The sequence below is a fragment of the Macrosteles quadrilineatus genome, unplaced genomic scaffold (genome assembly GCF_028750875.1).
Source record: "Macrosteles quadrilineatus isolate MER2022 unplaced genomic scaffold, UCM_ALF_1.0 Scaffold_7__1_contigs__length_78375512, whole genome shotgun sequence".
Lineage (NCBI taxonomy): Eukaryota > Metazoa > Arthropoda > Insecta > Hemiptera > Cicadellidae > Macrosteles > Macrosteles quadrilineatus.
Window position 1 is genome coordinate 6,588,867 of NW_026542600.1, and position 25,464 is coordinate 6,614,330.

General features: G+C 35.7%; 1 protein-coding gene across 1 annotated transcript in view; it reads left to right on the plus strand.

Annotated features, from left to right (window-relative positions):
• Positions 1-25,464, plus strand: part of LOC128997913 (disintegrin and metalloproteinase domain-containing protein 10) — a 56,589-nt gene that overhangs the window by 22,141 nt on the left and 8,984 nt on the right. Inside the window, exons 2-14 of the mRNA XM_054423739.1 lie at positions 3,595-3,858; positions 4,420-4,967; positions 6,286-6,432; positions 7,332-7,527; positions 8,065-8,249; positions 8,795-8,969; positions 9,540-9,717; positions 10,252-10,429; positions 11,040-11,117; positions 17,472-17,627; positions 18,477-18,593; positions 19,887-20,051; positions 20,525-20,669. Of these exons, the coding sequence (XP_054279714.1) occupies positions 3,595-3,858; positions 4,420-4,967; positions 6,286-6,432; positions 7,332-7,527; positions 8,065-8,249; positions 8,795-8,969; positions 9,540-9,717; positions 10,252-10,429; positions 11,040-11,117; positions 17,472-17,627; positions 18,477-18,593; positions 19,887-20,051; positions 20,525-20,669 (2,532 nt within the window). The remainder of the gene's footprint in view (positions 1-3,594; positions 3,859-4,419; positions 4,968-6,285; positions 6,433-7,331; positions 7,528-8,064; positions 8,250-8,794; positions 8,970-9,539; positions 9,718-10,251; positions 10,430-11,039; positions 11,118-17,471; positions 17,628-18,476; positions 18,594-19,886; positions 20,052-20,524; positions 20,670-25,464) is intronic.

The following is a 25,464-nucleotide window of genomic DNA, read 5'->3' on the forward strand; positions in this document are numbered from 1 at the left end:
TTTTCAGTTTCCACTGAACCATGCAGATTCAGAGGGTTTTGGGAATTGTTGATTTGCAGAAAGTTATTTTCAGCCCCATACGAGTTAACTTTGTGACGGAAAACATTTTATTCTTACAATGTATACTTGACTAAATGCTCAGTTCGGGACCTTGGTTAGCTTTTCCTCCATAAAAATATTCGCTAATAATCGCTTACATGGGTCTAATTTCTTTCATAAAAATCAAAATTGCTTACACGGGTCTAATGAAAATGATGAAACACAAGTAGGCCTACCACTCAAATTAGCAGCCAGTGTAAACGCACGAACGATTCAAGTGTAATAAACTGCCGGGGTGCGAGTCCAAAAACAACCACTCGCCTCCCCCCATCATCAGCTGTTGAGAACGTTGAGAAGGATCGTTTGCGAAGCGGGGTTAACAAATCTACTCGCCCACGCTACACTCGCTCAAACCATTTTCTAACTACTTAACATAGGCCTACAGTATTATTTATTCGACTAGGCGAGTATATCCGAAAGCCAGCTGGACTCTCGATTGTTACCATCACTCGCCCTGTATCGCCGTGTTATCGCCATGCATGTCGCAACATGTCTATTGGCAGTTGGCCAATGCTCGGAATCGGACACGCTTTGTTCGTGATATCGGCCGCGGCTGAGGCTGAGCCTTTCATGTTTCATATACGTCACGCTCACTTCGCCCTTGTACCAGGCGTGTACCGTGTACCGAGTACCGAGTACCGAGTACCGTGTACCGTGTACCGTGTACCGTGTACCGTGTACCGTGTACCGTATTTACCTCCCCAATCCTGATTATCGCACCACCGTGACAGAGGCGCGCCCGCGACGTGACAACGACAACGGTTATATAACATAACTTACACAACGTGAACACTTTCTATACAGTATCATTGTTTGTACTAAGCGACAATAAAAATACAACGTAATTATTGATTATTTTAACAACAGTGTGATGAGTGTAAGAGGTTCCAATTTTGAAACTGATCATTGATAAATAAATGATCCTGGCTAATGAAACAGCTGATCAGTCAGTAACAAAGCTACAAGGTCATCACACTTAATTCTATACTCATATTTGGGTAAAATTACGCACCTAGGAGGCGTACTCATCTAAATTGGTAATAATAATAATATCAGGGTGAATCCCGTTTTTAGGTCTAAACGTTTTAGTTAGTAATGGATAAAGCATCTTTGAAATACAACAAATATTGTTCAACCTAATCGTTGCACTGTGCAATATATTTCATCTGTTTTGTGTTAACAAACCATTAAATGTGTAAATATTTTATTTTTATTGCAAATGTCTCTGATGAATCAATCATTGTTTAACCAAAGGAAATACAGTATAGTTCAAAGATGGTACCAACGATAGAAATGTTTCATGGCACATACCATACCTAACCAATACAATGCAGTTTGCAAATCTGTTCTTAATTATATCAGTTTGACAAAAAATCAGAACAATCTATAAAAATCCTTGGTTTTAAAGCTGTAAATTTACAAAGTTTACAATTTATTATTAGTTTATTTCAATCATTCTTACAGTTGTGTGTAAGTTTGTATTAGGCTATATTGAAAACAAAAAAACTGGAATAAACTAAACATATTTATTTATGTTTGAAGCCACTTCATTGGTTTGTTGGCGTGATTTTACTTATAGGCTAGTTGTGAAAGGCACTTATATTTTTTTGTATTTAAAGGAATATTATTGTTTTAAATTAATAAGTGGTAGACTGGTAGAAACGAAGGTGCGTTGTTAGCCTAGTGATAAGCGTCTCAGACTTTGGTGGGAAAGGAACAGGTTCGATTTCAGCTTAATAAAAAAGATTTTGAGGTGTTTGACCGCTTTCTTAAAAGAGCTTGTTATACTTTAATTGAAAATGCTACTGGGGTAGATACTAAAAAATGTTCACTTTGTATGCCTATAAATAATAGAAATGCAATATCTAGAATTGCTACTTTAGTCCTGGTATAGTGAAGGAGTAAGTACCTAGGTTTTCTGACAGACATCAGTTCAGTTTCCTCTAGGCTGCTTTCTACTGAATTATACCTCATCTTGAGACAGAATAGAGTTAAAATAACATCCTAACAATAACACATTTTTTAAGGATATAAACTCAGTCCATCATAACATCTAAAACTCTTCAGAGCAAGGTTTATGTCTTGAGTTTTTTATCTTTGATAAATAAGTTAATAACTATGTTTGTTTGTTAGTGTTACAAATTTGGTAACATTATTAAATTAACTTAATACACTTTTATTAATTTATGGTTTAGTTGTTAGAGAAAATAAACTCACTAAACAAATGATAAAGTTATGTGTCAGGATTGAATTTAGCCTCAGAGCTATGTATGAGAAGCAGGTAAAGCTTGAGACCTTGAAGTCGTGTTTGTTTACCTCTACATTCCACTTATCAGATAATTTGCTCACATTTTCCTCCAAACAGCTTTTAAAGTTATGTTCCGAGAAGATAAAAACCCGTCAACCTTATTACTTTCAACAATCATCTAAATTGAAACTAACTGATGGAATACAACTTTAAACTTAAATTTCGTCCATCATCAAGTGGTGATTAAGTGAAAACATTTTAAAGCTTTTCAGAAAAATGTTCCTAGTAGTAATTGATATAAGGATACAAATAAAATTATTATTTTCAAGTGTAGGGCTTTGTGCACCCAATTTGGTAAATACAAATTATTTATATAACTAAAACCCTTTCCAAACTATGAGATGCGTGAGTTTCCTTATTGTCCTTGCCAGAAGGATTTAAAATAAGGACTTAAATAAGGTTCTAGAGAGTTGCCCAGTTTTCGGGGGTTGTAGAGTCCCAGTCCTTGGAAAAAAACTTTGATATACTAAATTATTTGTGTTTTAAGCTCTTTAAAAAGGTTTTGAGAAATTGGGAAATTTTATGTTTTGAGGGTCAAAAATGAGAAAAACCAATTTTTACCCCATAAAACACCCGTAAAAACCTGTTCCCATGGTATGATCTTGCTGGTTTGCCAAATCATTCAAGTTTATCCCCCCTTACACCTTCAAGCCAAATTTCATCAAAATCTGACAAAAATAACTTAAGTTATCGCGTTCACGGACGTTACACAAATATAAAAATTTGAAAGAAATGTTGTTTTTGGCCTCTGGGGACATCAAAATGAAAAAGTAAATCGGTCCTGGACCTAGGTCTTACCTGTGCCACCTACGGTAATAGCTACTTCCATATAAGGAAATTCGCTTACAAGGGTATACATACCAAACTGCCGTGGATGAATACGTTGTAACTTGTTCATTCATATGGCAACCAATGCTAAATAGGACTAAGTACTAGAAAAGCCTAGTAGGCTCATCAGCAACTGTGACTACTTAAGTCATAGCCAGGAACTGTCAAACTATTTGGAGTCTGAACGGAATGGATAATACAAGAAAACGTCTACTGCATTGAGCATATCTAACAATGATTTGAGTAGATCCTATATTGAAGCTTATTATTGGTTTTGAAATCTACTATACACCCCACTTAAATCAGTAGATAAATTTTAATAGTCGGCTTAAAATTGAACAACGATTATGTTGTTTCAGCAAATCGTCTGAACGAGTACATCAGTCACTTTGAGCCCGCAGAGTATGATGAGAGGGACTTACATGCAGCACATTCGCGCGCTCGACGCTCGGTGACCAACAACCACGTGGTGCATGTTGCGTTCAATGCTCACGGCCGAGCACTCAACATCAGACTGAGACGGGACCTGAGCACGTTTAGTGATCAGCTCACGGTGGTTGACCACACTGGTCGTGAGATACCTAATGTGGAGCCTTCACATATCTACCAGGGCCATCTGCTGGGTAAGTGACTCGCTTACTAACTGCCCTAATATGTATATATAGGTATATTTTTGTATGAAACTAAACGGATGGTGTTTTTGGTCCCTGAGGACCTCAAAACAGAAAGTAAATCCATCTGTAGTCTAGGTCTTACCATGAGACTAGTAACAGCGTCTTCCCTAAATGGGAAATTCACTGAATCCTTTTCGAACAACTAAATACATGGAGGAAAGTGGTCAAAATGTTGCTCATAACCAAACAAAAGACTATGAATAAGGTACAGAAAACCTCTTCCTTATCAACTTTAAATTTCTGTAGTAAAAGAACCATGTCCAAAAAAGTTAAAATATATTTACGAATTTAATTTAAGACAGAGTTTTATTCAACTGTTGGCAATAGATTCATATACTTCATACACATTTAAGATTTCAGTCATACCTACTACTTCAATTTTGCATCTGTTAGTGTTAATCATTTTCAGTAAAAAAGAATTAAAATTTTCACCATGTAAAATATAAAAATATAACCTGTTAAGCGTTTTAATTCCAAAGTTATCAGTAATTTTTGGTTGGTTTATTGCAGATGAGCCTGGTAGTTCAGTGTTTGGATCCATCTTGGACGGTGTGTTCGAGGGCAAGATCATATCCAAGCAGGGTAATCTGTACGTAGAGAAGGCGACACGGTACTTCCCTCCTACAGCCAACGTCAGCTTCCACTCGGTGGTGTACAAGGAAGCTGACGTGGAGGACCCGTACGAACACATGCGCTCAGGTCACGTGGGCGGATGCGGCATAACAGACTCTGTCAGTCAGTGGATGGAGCAGATACAGAACTCAGCTGTAGAACCAGAACAAAACATAGAACAAAATGATGATATTGATAGTAAACTAAGAACAAAGAAGTTACCAAAGAAATATGTAAATGATAGTTCAGAGGAAGAGAAAAGGTGGAGGACGCACAACATAGAGGAAAATGAAACTCCTTTTGACAAATACAGCCGAGAGGCGAACGCGGGGGACGGGAGAGGAGGGAGAAGCAAACGAGCGACCAGACCTAAAGAGGAGAATAAGAACACCTGCTCGCTCTTCATTGAGACTGACCCACTCATCTGGAGACATATATCAGAACAGGTATTGTGCAGTTGTTAAATTACTTGGCGAGATGGGTGATTATCAATATTTAGTATCTTGTTTAGCGTAAAATATGTGGGACATGATGCTCACTTTTTAAATAGCTAAATTAAAAATTTTGCGTCAATTAGACGAACCCCGATCATAATACATTGGCTAACTGAAAGGAAGAAAGATACAAAAAATCATAATTAAATCCCCTGCCCAACACAGGTTCAGCGAACAACCACTGCTCAGGTGTAGCCTACATAAACTCTCGTCTGTCGTGGCCGCGCGCCACATTTCCATTCAGTTTTCTGAAGGCATTGGTCAGTTGTTTGTGCGTTGTTCTGTTTTGTTCAAACGTAAATGCGTAGTGATAAGTGTTTCTGACAAATTGAAGATATTAGAACCAATATAAATGGTGTTAATGGATGAAATTTAGTTCAGGAATATGGACTTGGACAAATGTGGTGGGAATATGGACAATGCAATAATATTTGACTTTAAAAAGAATTGTGAAACTGTCAAAACATTTGTGTTTGTGCTCAACTTTGATGATGGTAGTAAAAAACACCATGAAAACGAGGGAAAATTTGTAAAATAAGCTTAATTGTAACTCAAAGTTAAAATATTGTATTTTAATTTTCTTGTCAATGACTGGATACCTGCAATGTCAGTTATCTGAACACCCCATTCCCCAGTTGTTTTGGGTAATCGACTCTTCATTGAGGTACAATAATTTATTAGTAATGACAGCCTCATGAAAGAACTATTAACATTTTTTATTTGATCACATCAACTCATTAAATACCAAAATTACTAAATATTTTATAAAAGTTAATGTTACATAGAGTAAGATACTTAAATGTTTTTCTTGGGCATCACAGTAAGGTTCCATGGACTAATAATATCAACCCAATCTTAACCAGACAGTACAGATGACATTTAAATATAAGCCATCAGCAGCTAGAATCTAAATAGTTTGACAGGATTCCTAGATTAAATTTTAGTTTAAGGATTCCATCTTAAAAGTCCGAAGTGCAAGCATCTCTGCTGGTAGCGACTTACTGATCTGGTCTAATGCACCAATACATCTAGGCCAATCGTCACTGATAAGAGGTCAAAGGATAATTGGTCAGTCATTTGCCGCTGATCTTTTATATCAACGCTAGATAACAATAGTGCAACACTTCAACCCATATAAAATCTATTTGTTGCAAAACAATTGTTTTGGATCACCTCTTAATTTTAGTTCCTTGTTAGTCAAAATAGATGAGTTTACATGTTAAAGCACAAAGCTTTGACAGATTACTAGATTACCGATTCGTTTGTGCAGGTGGGGTTTGATCCTGAGAAGACGAGGGAAGAGATACTCTCCCTCATCGCCCATCACGTGACGGCCGTCAACTACATCTACCGAGACACAAAGTTTGACGGCCGCATTGAACACAGGAACATCAAGTTTGAGGTGCAAAGAATCAAGGTAGGTGAAAGTTGTTTGATGGATAAGCCCCAAGTTACCCGTAAATATTATGATGGTGTAAAAGTTGTTTTTGGTAATGTAGATGTTGCATTAACTATTATACTCCGTTCGGGGAGCGACCTGGTCTAGAGGTTAGAGCGCGAGACTTCAGTCCCTGATCTCCAGGGGTCAAATTCCGCCAAAATAACAATGGATTTTACCTAAGTGATAATGCCCTAGGTCTAGCCTGAAGTAATGTGAAAATCAATCCCAGGCTCGTGCCTAGCGTCGTAGGACAAATAAAAACATATATCTAGGCTATACTCTGTTCACAACATTTAGACTATTTTAGGAAAAATATCTATCACCTTCACTTGATGATCCTACCTTTAAAATAATAGCTCAACAGCTGAGGTTTGCCAAAACATCAATCAGCTGCAACATAAACCGCCTAAATTTTGAACGGACTATAGTGCTGCCTCCCTATTGTTAAAAGCTCATTCAAATTTAAATTTGTTTACCTTTGGAAGTTGGTTCTTTTTTGGAGTTGAGGATAATTAATTACTACCACTACATTTGAAATTTCTGTTACATTCAGCTAATTACACTACTTGATGTTTAGATTGTATTAGGAAATAAATGTACGACTTTATATTGAAGTGCAATATGAGCAATGGAAGGTATACCTGAAGGAAGAGACAGTGATTTAAGATAAGTCGTAGGAAATACATTTTGATATTGGCTGGATCAACTGACGACTGGTAAAACTGATGCTCGATCTGATATTCTACTATAATTTAATCAACGTAGGCCCTACCTTGTTCACACAATTCCTCATCTACTTTTCTCAGAAAATACTATGTTTCCTTATCATAACACTTGTTGAAGCACTCTCACTTCTACACTGTCATGTCTGACAGATTGATGATGACGCTCCATGCAAGCCCGGATACCAAGGAGAGACTAACCCATTCTGCATGGAGAACATTGATGTGAGCAACTTCCTGAACCTCCACTCACTAGGCAACCATGAGGACTTCTGTCTAGCGTATGTCTTCACGTACAGGGACTTCACTGGAGGCACCCTGGGACTAGCTTGGGTGGCTTCAGCATCAGGTAGGCCTAAATCTCTTTTGACCAAGAAAAGTCTTTTGATATCAAGGGAAAGTGTTAGATGAGCTATTGTAATGCAAACTATTGATATAGATAGTGTCAGCATTGAGACCCCTAACAACAACATTTCTGTGATTACGGGAGACGATGATAATGTCTACACGACCTCGGGGGATGTTTAGAATTTTCTGTGATTGACGAAGGGAATGAGAATTTTTTCTGAGACCCGTCAGATTTATCTAAGATTTTTTTACGATTGCGAAAGACGATAATAATGTTTTTGTGACCGTGGAAAACAATGATGATATTTTTGCGATTGCAAGGGATAAACCTGATTTTTGCCGTCACTGCAGGAGAGGCGATGATCTCCACACGACCATGGCAAATAGGCACGATATTAATGTGATAACATTGTCACCAACAAGCAATGACATGTCAGACTAGCCGAGGTCGGATTAGGGGGGTTCTATTGTAATGTCTATCACTTCTGACACAAGACTGTCAAACCTAGGATTTGATTATGATTCTTTCGGGTTACAGGAGCATCTGGGGGCATCTGTGAGAGATACAAGACTTACACGGAGACTGTAGGAGGCATGTACCAGTCTACCAAGCGTAGTCTCAACACGGGAATCATCACCTTCGTCAACTACAACAGTCGAGTTCCTCCCAAAGTTTCCCAGCTCACCTTAGCCCATGAGATCGGACATAACTTTGGTTCACCTGTAAGTAACACATATATTGTATACCTATCACTCCAGATAGGTTTCATTAATAATTATTTGGCAAAATGTTCTTGAAAGGGAAAAAGAAGAGTTTGGATTTAGCATTTCAAGTTTCTGCTTTTAGGTATGCTTATGTTGTTTCATACTACATGGCAATTACATTGTAGTTGGTGTATCAGCTAGAATACCTTAGAAAAGTCCGGTTTGGTAATAATATACTCATGAACATAGAATTACATAGTATTTTGTCCAGTGGGAACTTTGTTAAGTATAGGCAAAGAGAGTTGGACAAAAAGTTAAGCTAACTGGTTTCCAATTATTCTTAAGATCACAATCTTGGCCCAAAATTAACCTCACATAAATAAAATGATTATTTATGTATGGGTAAAGATTATCCTGTAATAGATTACAGAATATCTTATTTAATTTAGTTCTCCAGTTTACTGTCAGTTTCTCTGACAATTTGTCCTTATTTAGACTAAAGAAATGCTTGTGGTCACTATCGCCCCTTCACCCAAAGATACAATGATGGTGTGATTTTGCAGCATGATTACCCCGCAGACTGTCGGCCCGGAGGTCTCAACGGCAACTACATCATGTTTGCCTCGGCCACTAGTGGCGACCGACCCAACAACAGCAAGTTCAGCAGCTGCAGTGTGGGGAACATCAGTAATGTCCTGGATGCCATTGAGGACAAGAAGAAGCGCAACTGCTTCGAAGGTAACTGCAAAGTATAGCTGGCATTGTCTCATTGTTCTATATAGTCTAGTAAACAGACAAAGTTAGACTTATTGGTTGAGACGGTGATCATTAAACATGTGGTTGATATCAGGTAGTGAAAATCATTCAGTACAGTTTTTCAAAGTTGTTTAAAATAATACTGACAGTTTTTTGCCTGTCTATCTTCTTAGTATTTCAGAGCTTTGTGCTATATAGTAAAAAACATATTTTTGAGGTACGAACCCAACTTCTTTTTACCACAAAATACAATTATTGTATATTGTACAGTCATCTGGTTTAGACCTTGTTGTTAAGCTGTATTTGAATGCAATTTAACATTTTAGAGCATTAAAATACAGCTGAAAGACATGGCCCAACTAGAAGAAAACAAGCGTACATTATACGAGAACGATGGTAGAAATCTACATTCTTCATTATTTACCCTTAAATTTGTCTGGTTCATACTCATTCCATTGTCGTGTTTTCAATTTGAGTCTACGGTGGTTCTTTTAATGTTATGGTAATTTGCATAGACTTAGGTCAAATCTAAAATGTGAATTGTTGTTACAGTGTCTGAGGGGGCGTTCTGTGGCAATAAGATCGTAGAGGCAGGGGAGGAGTGTGACTGTGGCTATGATGATGAGGAGTGTATGGACAAGTGCTGCTATCCTCGGGTAGTGGGAGAGTTGGAAAGTATAAAGAATGTATCAGCCAAGGGCTGCCAGAGACGAGCCCACACGGAGTGCAGGTACATCCTCTCGCAATTCACTTCATTCTTGTTCAATAGTTTTTGGGCTCTATTATAAATACATTTTTACAGACCAAAATAGTCTTTCACATCAACAATTGGCACTCTGACGGTTGCAAATTTGTTTTGGAAAATTTGTCTTGCCTTTTATTTAGTTAATACGAAGTATGTGTTGATTAACATGATATGTAAAAAATTGCAATTGACATATTTATAGTACTTATGTAGCAATGAGTAAATCAAATTGTCTAAAATTTTGTCTCAAGACGGTTTTAACATAGTTTTACTATGCATGGTTCAACTTTAGAGCTCTGTGCCAGACCCACTTAAGCGTAAAACTTTTGAATTGTTAATGAGCCATCACCAATAGTTTTGTAAACTGTAAAACAGTGAATTTTGCGTTAAAGCCTTATAAAGGATCATTCCAAATTCTTTGAGTCAACGTAACTTTTAATAGAAATAGTATCAAGGAAACGTTGATTCTCGACATTTGTCTTGGCTCAAAGTGTTTCATTGTTATGCCATGTTTCACAGTCCCAGTCAAGGCCCGTGCTGCAGTAGTGAGACTTGCCGCTTTGTTCCTGCCTCTCACAACGTCAGATGTAAGTCAGAGTCCGACTGTGCTTGGAGCTCTAGTTGTGATGGACTCAGTCCTGAATGTCCCAGACCTCCACCCAAGGCCAACAAGACCCGCTGCAACGAGGGCACTCAGGTACAAACTAACTTTGGTTGTAGGTACTGAAATAGACATAAAGTAAACCCTAGATGTGATGGGTACATTAAATAGTCAGTATGTTATTTATTAGTGTTTGTATTAATATTTTTTGTTCATTGTATGTTGAGATTCCAGTTTCATTATTTTACAAGTAAATTATTTTCTTTTGACGAATTTATCACTTCATGATGATTTCATGATAACTGATATGCAATCGTGACCAGGCAACTAAACAAATATTGCTCTTGAGTTTTGAGATTCAAAATTGGGCATTCGATTTTTCATGTTTCGGTTTTTAGATTTGAAATTTCTTGTTTTGACCATCGCTACAGTTAACTAACACAGGTAAAGGTAAAATCTTTTGGTATTATTTTAGCAAATCTGCAAAGTACATAGAAAAAGTCTATAGGCAGAAAAGATTTTCTGGACGGACAATATGACTACTGTCATGCCCATGCTGTACACAAGTTGTATGTATGTCCTTGACAAATTGTTCGCCCACACTACTTAAAAGTGTTGACATAGCAACTCAAGTGAATGTGTGTCTCATGAGCGTAAACCATGAAACATTTCCTCTTGCTAAGACTTGTTTATTTGTATTTTCCAGTTGTGCATCAACGGAGAGTGTACTGGAAGTATTTGTCTAGAGTGGAATCTACAGGAGTGCTTCCTCACCAGCAACCAGGTGAAGTGTTATAATATAATATCCAGATCAACACAAACTTGGGAACACAATATCACTAGACAATCGACTTTTACCAACGTCTATAATTGGTATTTTCAAAGTTTGGCCTAGAACAAAACCTGCTTGGCAAAATTTCTTATTTCTACCAGTATTTTCGTCATAAAGAAACGACAGGTACTGTTATCTAGTTAATTATTTGTACCTCATCTGAAATTTGATGTTGACGAATTTTCCAAAATATTTAAGTATAGCCATTGACTATATAACACTACTAGATTGAAGACTATGCGGGAGGACGCGTGAACAGGAAATTTCTACAATGTACTGTGTTGTGCACGGTGGATGCACGTAGTACTGACCCCTCTACTTAGATCGCAGCACCGTCACCACGAAGTTCATGGAACCGTCGCCTGGCGCGCTGCAGTTGCTGCCAACTGGACTGGACTGAGCTTAGCGGCGGACTAGACTAGACTAAACTGTTGGACTAGACTCGGCGATGCGGAGTGAACGATTGCCCGCGCTCGCGTCTCGCGATGTACTCGGCGGCGGCGGCGCAGCTGTGTGAATGCGATGTAGGTCATTGCTCCTGATGGAGTAGGCTACTGCTGCGCGCGCGATACCGCGTTTTGTTTACTCATTTGCACGTACCGTCCGTATGCTTGGTACGGTACGAGTTTATTCAGGAGGGTATAGCAAATCTTTGACAACTTATTTTTAATTTCTCCCAATATTAGTTAGTACATGGATAAAGTATTGTTTACCCCAAAATTTTCGAGTATGAGTTTTGAGTGGATATATCCACTGAATTGATGTCTGAAATCACCGAACGATTTTGAAAAAATAGTACTGTAGTATGTTGTAACTTAGAACAAAATAGTATAACTCTAATTTCTGTAAAAATTACGGTTAAAATTCCATTGTAAATTATGGTAGCCTATTTCAACAAAATATCCCTTAATACCAGAAAAAATGTTAATTTCTAAAGAAAACCCCTGTTTTGATTGAATTAAGTACTCGTAAGTGATAATCCTTTTTATTCTTAACAACATCTAGTGCAGCCCCATATTCCGGTAAAAACTACGGTTCAAAAGTTCTTGAAACTTATGTTATTTTCCCATAAAACTATGACAAACCCGAGAAATGGATTTTTGAAAAAAAAAATCAATTCTGATTGAAATTCTTCTATGATGGTCCTTATAATTCTAAAGCAAATAGTGCAAAATGTTTTCATTCTAAAAATTATCATCGTGAAAATCTTTAACATTAACAACGCTTAGTGAAGGTTAGTAATTTCTTTACTCCAAACAAATAATCGAAAGATAAATTGAATTAACAGAAAAATGATTTCTTATTTGCTTATATGTACTGTACAAAGAAAACTTGTTGAGTCCAAACTGTTGTTTGGATCTCCCAGACTGTAAAAACACCCCCGCTGCATAGTCAATGCCCACAGGGACGTGACCGCGAGGATATCTCGGCTTTTGTAAGCTGGGGTACGGTGAAAGTTTACGATCCCTCGTTTATGGCCCTATGATTTAGCAAATGAAGACCCCACATCGGCAGCTACAGACAACCCAATGTATAAAAATATAAAACACCCTGGTCAAAAATTTGGTTCTGCTGTATACAAATAAATGTTTTTTTAATGCGTTAAAAGAAAATATACTCCTGCATACGCTGGGGTTCTCGTTATCTGGTTTGAAAAATAATGTGACAAATCTGCATTGCAAAATAATTCAGGCATTTTGCATTACACTTTTTACAAAGTGATGTGACACTTAAACTGAAATAGTGGTAAATGAAATTAAAAGAATTGTGTAAAAATAATATTTATTACGTATAACCATGAATATAATTAGTGTAAATAGTAATGAAAAAGTATAAATAAGAGCATGCACAAAGAAAAAACACATACAGTATCTACAGTTACAAAAAGCAAAAGAAATAGTGATTCAACGATTGAATAATTTAAATCACGAATATAGTTTATATTGTAGACGATTTTTTTATATTTTATGCACTGAGGAGTATTGTTAATTGTCAAGTATTGTTAATTGGCCACAATCACATAACATATATATAAATATATGTATATAGTACTGTTTTAACCCATTAAGTCACGAATAATACAAATGTAACAACTATAATACTAAGCCTTATCTAACGGGCCAGCTTTTAAATAAGAATTTGGTTAAGAACTCAAATAATTTTAACTTAACCTCCAAAAAGTATTGAATCTTTAGCAATAACGTACTTTACCAATGAAATAAATAGATTTATGCTTAAGCGTTTATACTCAAAATTGCTGAAATAGTAATAATTAAAATAGTTAAACCTATTAATGAAAAAGTAATAACATTCAAAACAATCAGAATTAACCATTAAAATGCTTTTTGCAAAACAATTGAAGAAAAAAAGTTTTAACGTGGCAACAACGTTTGTCATTTTTTGTAAATACAAACGAAACGACCAAGTAACTTTATACTTTATAACTTTATAACTTTATAATGGGTTAGTAATGGTAAGTTTTACTTTAAAATAGTTTTAAACCATAAATAAGTGCCGTATATTTTACTTTGTTAACCTACTAAATAACATCGAACTATGCTCGGTCCCCTACTGTTCAGTCTAATTACTGTCACAAATTGCAGTACTGTACCTTAATATAAATGAAAAGAACTGAACTACCTCTTAACTGAACAACAAAGTAATGCTCGGCCCCTTAACGTTAAGCCTAATCGCCGTCACAAATGGCACTACTAAACAAATGAACTAAAATAAATGAACTAAACAGCCTCTTAGCTGTACAACAAAATAATATACATATATAATTAAAATAATATACATTATGTACAAGGAAAGATCATTTCAGTACAGCTGAGCCTCACGAAAATTGTTGGTTTTCATTCTATCAATATTTATTATTTAGTCTATAATAGGCTATGTATGTAAAAACACAGTCAGTCCAGCAGTTGTTAAGGAAGTGGCCAAGGACTAAGTATTTTCTTTGTTTGAATAACAAGATATTGTGTAATTTTTTGTTAGATCCTAAATATTTTTAGTTAAATACAAGAACTGAAATTGTCATTTATTAAAATTACTGCCGCAAACTTATAATAATTTTACTTTATAATCACGCACGGCATTGTGACTGACTAAGCTGTTTAATGAAACCGAATAAATAATGCATTATGACATGTAAATAAAAATTACTGCTACTTTTTGGTATTTACTTGTTAGACAGATTCTTTACTTTTTGTGATGTGATTGAGTTCACAAACACCCTGTATAGTCAACGGTAATATGTTTTATTTTCTATTTTTTACAATATTCAGGTTTTACATTTAATTCGGTAATTTACAATATTCATTCAGTTGGACCACTTGTCATTCAGCTAGGGCTTTTAGCAGGGTAATAAATGTTTCTCTTCTGTGAACGCTTCCCTCGCCAGTCCTTGGAAATTTTTAATCCCAATCTTGGGCGAACGAGGTTTCTTTTTCAAAGCGTAAAAGATTAGCATGCAAGAATGATGCAAGTGTTTTATATTTTATTGTTATACGAACAATGGTTTAAAAAATAAAGAATTGTAAACGTTGTTCTGCTGTATGTACACAGTGGAGAAGTATACATGCGAAATGTCAATTCTATCTCTGAAATCACCAAACAAAGGATATTGTTTAGGTAATGAACTTCAATTATGTATGAAACACACTTGTGATATAATAAATCACCATGTTGGGGGTGAAGGTCGTTTCGGATTTTTAGTTGTTTGTAATATATTCCCGCTGGTAAAAAATTCAAATACCCATTTTGGTTATTTTTTCCCATTGATTTGTGAACATTTATAAACATCTAGTATTATAAAAGGCTGTGTATTTTGAAGGCTATTTCAATTATACGTTAAGCAGTGTAAATTTGATATCACAATATCAAAATCGTCCAAAACACAGAGACTTATTTGTACAGTTCCCTACTGGTTTCGTAAACAAATATTCACAAGACTATTGTTACACCATTATTATTATTTGAACTTCATCAATATTTCTTGTGTTTTGGGATACTCAACATTTCTGGAGTTGGATCAACTCCTACCGTTTAAAGTAATAATAATTAACATTTAGCTTGCAGTATTATTTTTTTTTAAGTCCATATAATAATAGTAACAGGTTTTAGAACCCAATTAATTATGATATTTTCCCCACTACACAGTTTTAATAGACTTTCCACGTACGACATTTGTCCAAGTAAGGGTAGTTAATAAACCTAAAAAGTTCATAGGTCTTCATATTGACTACATCGGTTTAACATTTTTAGCGGTTGCAAAAAATGGATGTGATATAGTGGAGACAGACTGACTCTCACCACCACGTTTTATAATACTGTAGTATAGATACATATTTTTTAATGAGAAAGGATGGAGTTCTGGTCTCTGGGGACATCGAAACGAAAAAGTAAATCGATCACAGACTGAGCCCCTATGGTGATAGTTTATTATAAATATAAAATTGGCTGATAACGGAACTAAAGGACGTGTAACAGTTATATCACACTTCTAAATTAAAACTGAGACTTACCATAGGCCTATCAAATATTTAACCCCGTTTTACGTAATGTCTCATATTACTGACACATCAACTGGTGCCTTTTTCCCTATAGCAGGCAGATGTTGTAAATCATAGTGTAGCCTAGGGGTTGTCGGGTATTGTGTGAAGGCAATGCCCTTACCCGAACTGAACGAACGCTCTGCCACCCTCCATGTTCTGTCATTTCACTTTCTCTTTTTCTCTGAGCACATTTTGCAGTTTTTATTTGCTTTGGGTTTGGGCGTTTTGTGTGGTCGTTATTTCAAGCTCGTTCACTAGTTTCAAAGTGTTAGGTGGATGTATTCTACTATACTTAATAGATTAAAATTTAATTGTGATATGTGGATAAATCAATTTATTTATTTATTGATAAAATATCACACTTTCTCAATTCCAATTAAATATTTGATTATAAATTCTTACAACAAAACATTTACAACATGACGCGTTTGATTACGCAAATTTGTATATAAGTTATTCTCATCGGCGTTTTAAATTTGATTAGATAGGAAATTCATACATATCTACAGGACATCTTTTTTATCAACAAATTCACCAACCACTAAAATATCACGATAAATATTAGGATACGAGTCCCTGTCTAATATCTCAGATTCTTAGCGAAGCAGTTAAATTAATGATCAGTCGCGCTTCACTTCTAACAACACGAATTCGAGGCGAGCGGGGAGCGGATGTGCAGTTCCGGCAAGTCACGTGGGCGCGGGTAGCATGGCTCAGCTGTCGGCTGTCTGTACATTGCGTCGTATCGTAATAGCAGACAGCACTATGTTTTCATTGCCCGCCACATCGTGGCAGCACCTACTGGTCGGTGACGTCAGCGCTAAGATCGCCCCTTCCCGCCAGAGTGTGCTGATTGCTTGTTCACAACCAAATGCATGGGGCTTTCAATCTAGTAGTGTTATATAGTCAATGGTATAGCTCAGTAAATATGTTGTGTTCCTAAGTAAGTACTTTAGAGTTAGCTTAGGGTTGTGTTCAGTTAACTAGTTTTATCGTGGTCACAGCGACATCATCATCTTTTCTCACTATCAAGGTGAAATTGTCTATTTTTGATTGCTCATCTTTGCAGACAATTTCTGGGATCAAAAAAAATGTTGTTTAACCTGACCTGTGGTTGAAAGTTATTCCCAGCCTGAATTGAACTCTCGAGCCAACTAATAGCCCAACCTGACCTGAAAATGCTGTGGCCACTCAGACCACTAATAATAAGATTAATTTGTTTTCTTGTATGGACAAGTATGGATATTGTACATTATTTTGATAGGACATATTTCCTGTTGTATACAATAATAATTAAACCTAAAAATGTCAGCAGTTTCGGATTATAAATTCAGAATTGAAATGTATTTATTCATGATATTACATATGCATGGCCTCGTCAAGTTTACAAAACTTGTCGGTGAAGACTAATAGATAAAAAAATAACAACAAACAAAGTTTACAGTATTTTTTTTCTTTTGCTTTTTCTAAGTACAAAAAAATTATGATAACTAACTAGTTAATGCTAAGGCGGTTTGTGGCAGGCACTTATTTTATAACATAGTATATTTGGCAACAAGACTTAAAAATGCATCAAAAAAGAAGAAGAACGAAACTGCCTTATAACAGAGACGGCATTCTACCTAGATTTGAGATTCGGTTTTAACACATCGCTAGTAAGCAGTTCATACAGCTAATCTACATCATTCTTTGTAACAATTTAATATTTTCAAAGACATGCTAAATTAAATTAAACTAATTTTTTTCACAGGGACAGAACGTAGACAAGCGGAAGTTGTGTGAGTTAGCTTGTCAGAATGGGACGGATCCAGAGTCTTGCCGCAGCACCAGTGAGTTTGCTCATCTTGTAGGGTTACCTCCAGGAGGCATCAGTTTGCGACCCGGCTCTCCATGTGACAACTTTCAGGTAAACATATCAATATACATAGGAAAATAAGGGGATCAAAAGAAAAACGGAACTTATAAATACAGTAGAACCTCGATTACTTGGGTTATTAGGGTAACGAAGGCTACAGATAACTGAAAACCATAGTTGATCCAACATTTTATATAAATGCTCCGATACAGTATTTAACAATTTATGTTGAATCAGTTCATAGACTTTAAATTTTACTTCAGTGGGTTTTTGTTCCTTGTGTCTTTTCACTTAACTTACGTGCTTAAAATGTCATGCCACGCTCTTGATACTAACAACATAAACATGGTTAAAAATGTACAAAATATCCACAAACGACACTGTAATAATTTATATACGTTATACATGGAAATAGACAATAATGTTGTTAATTGCATACATAAACAAAAATATTGTGCAATCATGATTTTTATGATTTACAAACCTTGGTCTACACAAACTCTCACAGTTTGAACACTGCAGCCTAAAGTGTAAAAAAAAACCGTGAAAGTCTTGTAAGCTACTGCATATCACAAATGGAAATAGAATTGAAATAGAACAGGTTTATAATCAACAAGGGTTGTTGTTCCCTTTATTGAAATTGATCATCTTCAAGAAATAAAATCATTACATATGACTCATAAATATTTCAAATCATGCATATGGATTAGAATTTAAAACATCATAATTATTTCTGTTCGTTCATATTTTAGCTAGGTTTCATAAATGTATTCAAATATTTTTTTTACTTCGTTTTGCAAAGTAAAAGTAATTGACAAAATTTACCAAGATAACTTTACTTAACACTTTGACATGAAACATCTTGTTGACTTAATACGAAGGAGATAACTCTTGTTTCAGGGCTACTGTGATGTTTTCTTCAAATGCAGAGCTGTAGATGCAGAAGGACCTTTGGCAAGACTTAAAAACTTGCTGTTCAACAAGGAAACTTTGCAGACTTTGGCCCAGTGGGTCCAGGTACGTTCCCTACTGAATTGCCACTTAAAGAGATGGGCTGTATTTTACTTGCTGTAATTTTACATTTTTGATCTGCATTCAAAATTGATAGGACTATAGAAATTGGCCTATAGTTTGGATCACCATCAGGTCCTTTTTGTATGTAGATAAACGCTCTTGTTTAAAAAACTAGGACATTTTTATCTAGTTAACACTCAATAAGTAACTTTTTTGTTTGAAATGAACTAAGTATATCAACTTGATTATCTCTGGCAGCTCAATGAAGAAGGTATACCAAATCACACTGTCTACACAACATTTATATCAAAGACATGCCTCAGCAGCCTGGGATTAAATTTAGAATAAAACTCATATATTTTATATTTGTCATAGATGCAATTTTTTGGAGGTTAAGGTGGACATAAAGTCCTATCAGATTGATAATATTTCTACAACAAAAGACAAGATTCTTTGTTAGGGTTATGTTTGTTCAAAGTAGTGACTCTAGGATTATCCTTACTATATTTAACAATGATAACTTTGTCAATATATCCATCAACAGTTTAAATCTATGTTTTGTGTAAGCCCTAAACTGTTGTAATGATGTAAAACTATATTACGTAAGTAAATATTCAATCAGCTCAATATTAATCTGATTTGTACATGTTTCTATACAAACACATCATCTTGTACTTGTGAAGTGCTTTAGCGGTGGGCTCATCCTATAGTTCAAACACAAGACATGCAGAAATTTTATAAACTTAAAGTTACTGATGACCAAATTTATAATCAACATTGTTACGCTTGCCGCTTGTGCCAGTTTTATACTTCAATCTAGTATAATTTGTTTTCAGATCCGAATATTTTATCGGTGGTAGGGATTGTTAAAAAATTATTTAGTCAGAGGTTAGGCTTGGATCTAATGACATGCAATAGAATAACGACAATGAATGTACTGTAACTTTGTGAAAGAAACCTAACATCAAAATTGTGCTTGGCCACTTTTTTGCGGTATTCTTTGATGGTGTATCCGTGTATTTCACCCCTGCTTTTTCCCTCCATTTGGAAATATTGAGGGTTAGCAGTATTGATTAGTGCTTCTATCTGTTAGGTTCTTATAAAACTACGTTCACACAGTATATGCCTCTCATTTGGATGAAACTAAATTTAAACATTTTCACACACTCATCCATGCAGCGCATTAGTTGTTCGCGCCGCCGGCAGTGGCTAGCCATCGCGCAGCCGTATTGAACATGTTAATTTATTTCATGTTAGCAATTTAACACCATCATAATTTGTACCATTTTTGATCAGGAGTACTGGTGGGCCTGTATGCTGATAGGGATATGTTTCATCATCTTCATGGGAGTTTTCATCAAATGCTGTGCTGTCCACACTCCATCCTCCAACCCAAAGAAACCTCCGGCGCGAAGGTTCTCCGAGACTTTGCGCAGACCAATCAACACTCTGAGGAGAATGGTAGAGCTGTTTGTTCTCTTAGGATATGACTTAAGTTGTTTTTGCCTGAAGAGGATTGAGAATTGATTTTAGTATATCAATTATAATTTTTCTAAAACAATATTTTTCAAAGCATCTTGACTTTGCCTTGAGACACGAAGATAAATTTTTTTCAGCAGACCCATATTTCTAAGAAGTCTGACCAGCAGACTCCTAACATTATTATTACAAAGTACAATGAAATTTTCATAACTAGTCTCCTAGGTCTATTTGCCTATTGGATTGTAGAAAACCAAGGGTCAAGTTCATCTGGTTGAAGCAATACCACGTGTATTTCTAAAAACCCTAAGCTCCAGCCATTGAAGAATCAGAATAGAGAAGTCTCTAGCCGCTGGGGGCCTCATAGATTCTTAATATGACCCTCTTTATGTACTAATAATCCTTCACTTGTGTGATTAATAAATGTATATAATGTGATAATTTTGTTGATTCAGAGACATCCAGGCCACGCGCATGCTCACGGACACGGGCACGGGCACGGGCATGGCCACGGCCACAGTGGTCCCCAACGGCCAGGGCCCAGTAGAGGTCCTGCCCACGGCTATGGAGAAGGGCGTGGCCAATACTACGCTCCTAAAGGTAACTAATCGACTAATCCAATACTAAGTATCCTATCTTCACACAGTTCATTTTACCATGTAATGATTGTGAACTATAACAAAAATGTTGAGGTAATTTTGTATATACACATTAGTCATCTATATCAAGTTGCTGCTTATTTTCATGTAATCCAGGCTTTTTTTTTGTTAGGGTCCACGCCAATGGCATTTTTAAAGAAGATAATTCAAACGCTTTTAAGGGAAAGCAGTCCACACCCATTGAATGTTTTGTGGATTGTGCCGTGCGCGTCACTTTTATACATACATACTCAGCGCGCGAGCAATAACTTATTGGCCGAAGCGTATCAGCTGTCAACGGCAATAGAGGTAAAAACGACGAGGATACGTAAAATCTCTCTCGTTCGCCTTTTCCCCTCTTCTCGGACTTGACGACGCCGACCCAGAAAACTCGCTGAAAACTCAAAACTAAACATAAGTATTAGTATCTAAGTATTGCATAAATTATCAGGGAATCCCAATTCAATCATGAGATAGTTTAAGTTCAGTTAGGGGTTGCCGAGGAGAAATCAGGGGGCTTTAGGATGTAGGTTTTCTAACTTAAAATGTCGGTCTTCTCCTTAAGGAAGCCGACATCAGCTTGTCGAAACAAAATCTAAATTCACATGGTTCTAATTGTTCAATAATTAAACTTATGTCCTGTCAATTCGATTAATTCATTGCTAGATTGCCTTACTTCTATCAGTTTCCATTTTACAGTGTTAGTTCATTAATTATTAATGTTGTAAATGCAATTCTTTCATAGTCAGGTAGTGGGTTAGTTATAAGGTTTACTTGTCATAAATTACTAAAGTCACAGCTCATCAAAAGCTGGCTTAAGGTGTTAACGGCAATGGGCACGATCAACCTCAGGGTAAAATCCGTTAAAATACAGTTAACAGTCCTTCTTAATTTCTCAACCTCATAGATATTGTTAATAAGTTTATATATTTCCTTGTCACAATCCTCATGCATCCATACCTCTCTTCCATTATCTTAGTCCACTGTCATCCTGAACCAATTTCAAGTAGTATCACCCAGTCACCAGATTCTTTACAGTAAATATTACAGGATATAGCGGGATTCGAACCTGTCCCTCTTGCACCAAAGTCTTGAGACGCTAACTACTAGTCTAGGAAAAGACCCAAACATTTTTTGCATAGTGATCCAAATTGTGAGATCATTTCTTATATTTGTTTAATTAAGATAATTTATCACCCTTTTTATTGTTTCTAAAAAGCCTAAGGACCTAGCTAGGGAGCGAGCTGGTGTGGTTAGAACGCCGGACTTCAGTCCCGGGTTCAAATCCCGCTAAGTCACCAATGGATTTTATCTAAGTGATATGATAATACCGCACCCGCTAGGTCTAGCCTGAAGCAATGTGAAAAACAATCCCGGGCTCGTGCCTAGGACAAAAAGAAGGAAAAGAGGACCTATCAAGGTTGTTTGGACGACTGTCGATTTTGATTTCAGGGCATTATTACAAGCATTTTCAAACGATAAATTTTGAAATTTTTCATAGATTAGGTTTACTTACTCTCACAAATGAAAAGTAATTATTTAAGGCCACATTTGAGATTTTATTTCTCTGGAATACTATTTGACAGATTATTTAGACCCAAAAACGTTAGTTACTCCACAGCGAAAGTAAGGGATAGAGGAAACACGCTTATGGGACGACTGTGCAATATCAGCTCTGGTATATTGTGCTGGAAATATACTTGTGATTAGCAAGGAAGTGCCCAAACAGCGAGCACTGTGCGGAAATTCCTATCGTAAAGGACATGGGGTCTTCCTCCACCGTGAGCGCTGTACTACATGAGGGCGAGGGGGGAGGTGTTGAAATTTACCCTAGACACCACGGGAGTATTTCATTTGGTCCAAAATCGTTTGGTCCACAAGTTGTAAAACAGTTCGTTTGGTCCAAAATCGTTTGGTCCAACACTTGTAAAAGAGTTCGTTTGGTCCAAAATCGTTTTATGATCCAGTTGGGGAGTATTTCATTTGGTCCAAAATCGTTTGGTCCACAAGTTGTAAAACAGTTCGTTTGGTCCAAAATCGTTTGGTCCACAAGTTGTAAAACAGTTCGTTTGGTCCAAAATCGTTTGGTCCACAAGTTGTAAAACAGTTCGTTTGGTCCAAAATCGTTTGGTCCAACACTTGTAAAAGAGTTCGTTTGGTCCAAAATCGTTTTATGATCCAGTTGGGGAGTATTTCATTTGGTCCAAAATCGTTTGGTCCACAAGTTGTAAAACAGTTCGTTTGGTCCAAAATCGTTTGGTCCACAAGTTGTAAAACAGTTCGTTTGGTCCAAAATCGTTTGGTCCAACAGTTTTAAAACAGTTCGTTTGGTCCAAAATCGTTTGGTCCAAAAGTACAGGCAAAACCAGAATTACAATTGTGCATTGTGGAGTAAACTTATGAAATAGACTGTACGTTTCACTGTGGACCATTCGATCGGGTCGTTTTATCCAAAACTCTAATACGAGTTCGTTTGGTCCAAAAGTATGAACTATTGCGTCCCTCACATAGAAGGCGTTCAAATAATCGCCGTCACGTCGTCAACCCAACCGCCTGCCTTCCGAGGCCTATTTATTGTTTTGTGTTACGTTTCTAAATAATTGATATGTTTGCATTTATATACACGTACATATACATATATTTATTTATATATAATGTGTTTGTGTAATGTTTACTTTTTATCCCCAGTCAATCTTAAAACAACGCGTTTTAATTCCCTAGATTTGTGGATAAACATTGACTTTGCTTTGAGTTTGCATTCAATGTTAAACAGATGGTTTATTTAATTTATCTATATATTAAAATTCAATCTGTGTTTGTTGTGTGTTTGTCATGGTATTTGTAACAATTATGTAGTTAATAATACAAATATATAAAGTTAATTTCTCATCGAAGATATATCCTATTTGTAAAACTTCCCAAAATGTTATGTTTACTCCCCATGAGAAACGTGAATAAATTATTGAAAAGAATAGAGTTTGTAATTGTTGTACCTTTATAAAAATTATATTATATTTTTAAATATTTATATCTTACTAATATTATAAATGTGAAAGTTTGTGTGTTTGTTTGTTTGTTTGTTTGAAGTTCAATCACGCATAAACCACTGGACGGATTGGGCTGAAATTTGGCATGATGATAGCTTACATTCCCGATTAACATATAGGCATATTCTTATCTCAAAAATCCTTTCGGGCTCCGCCCCAGTGGCTCTGTAATTCCCCATGTTAACCTTATGAGTATTCATATTTAAAGGGAATTAAAGAATTTAGTCAGCTGTTTCAACTAAAAAAGTTGGTTCTATGATATGGAAAAGCATTAAAAAGTTATAAGATTTACCAACAGGGTGCAGCACTATATTTTTTTTGCATTTATGAAAACAGCTAATTTGAACTAAGCAGCAACAAAAAACTGTGATTCGCAATGAGAACTGCCAAAGTAGGATTGTTTACAGTTATGTATATGTTTTTCATTTCATGAATAATTTGTGATATTTTGCGAATTGATAATTTATTTTTCTCTATTGTTTAGGTAAAATGGTAGAACATTATGGCTATGGTAGATGTGTAATACTATAGAATACTGTAAATTTAAAAAAGCAAATTTTATCAAACTGTGTCCTCCACCCATTGCAATCGCAAAGCTTGAGTATAACTGCAATAAGCATTTTATACTTATATTCCAACCCCGTACGAAGGACGGGTACTCTGCTAGTTTTTATATATTTTTATATTTTATATTTTTAAATTTTATTATATTTTTTTGTATACATTTAATAGTTAGTTTTTAGTACTGCAACGCGTGCCGGATAAATACTAGTCTGATACTGTATATATATAAACGCGTTTTTTATTTTGATATTTTAAACCACTTTACGGATATTAATGAATTTAAATAGAATGATAGATAATTAAGATATTAAGGGGATGTCGAGGCCATAACCGTACGTAAGGCTAACTTCACTGTGTTATAGAAATAAGTGTAAATTGCGTACTAAACAGTTCAAAGTAGTTTCATGTTGTTTTTTCTAAAAAGTGAAAAGGTGGTTTCAAATCAAATTAACTTACATGTAAATGTTTAAGTTAATAATGTTTTGTTTACACAAATGTTGTGTTTGTCGTTGTTCGCCGACATAATATTTAACTTTAAAATGTAGTTTTCCCTTACCATAAAGGATGTGCGTTATCACTTAATTTGCAATTTACTACTATACATAGAAAACACTTGCGTATAGTTGAGTTTCACAGTACATACAATCATTTTAAGTTTATGTTTTGCCATCAAATGTTAAGTCATGTTAGAAAATTTCATTTCTTTAAAACATTGTTCAATTATTGAAGATGTCAGTGAATTATATTTACTACGAAATGTTTGTGTCTTTGTGTTAACTAGGCTACCTGTTGTGATTTATATTGACTACTCGATTCACGCGTGCGTAGGACCCTAGATGAAACATACTGTAGGACTGACCAACAGTAGAACATAAACTACCTGTACAGTAGTTGGTTTCAGTTGGTACTTAACAGTATTTGGTTTCAAATTGCAATTGAAATATTTATGTTAGAAGTTATATGTGTACAATAATATTGATTGTCGTGATTGCCAGTTAGCGTGAGAAAGTAAGTTAATACATATTTGAGACCATGTTTAATAGAGTGCTAGATTTAGCAAGCACCTTAAATGGTCAAGAATATGTATTGTAACACTTTCACTTGGGGTTTGTTCCTTGTTTTTATAATATTTTTATAATCCATACT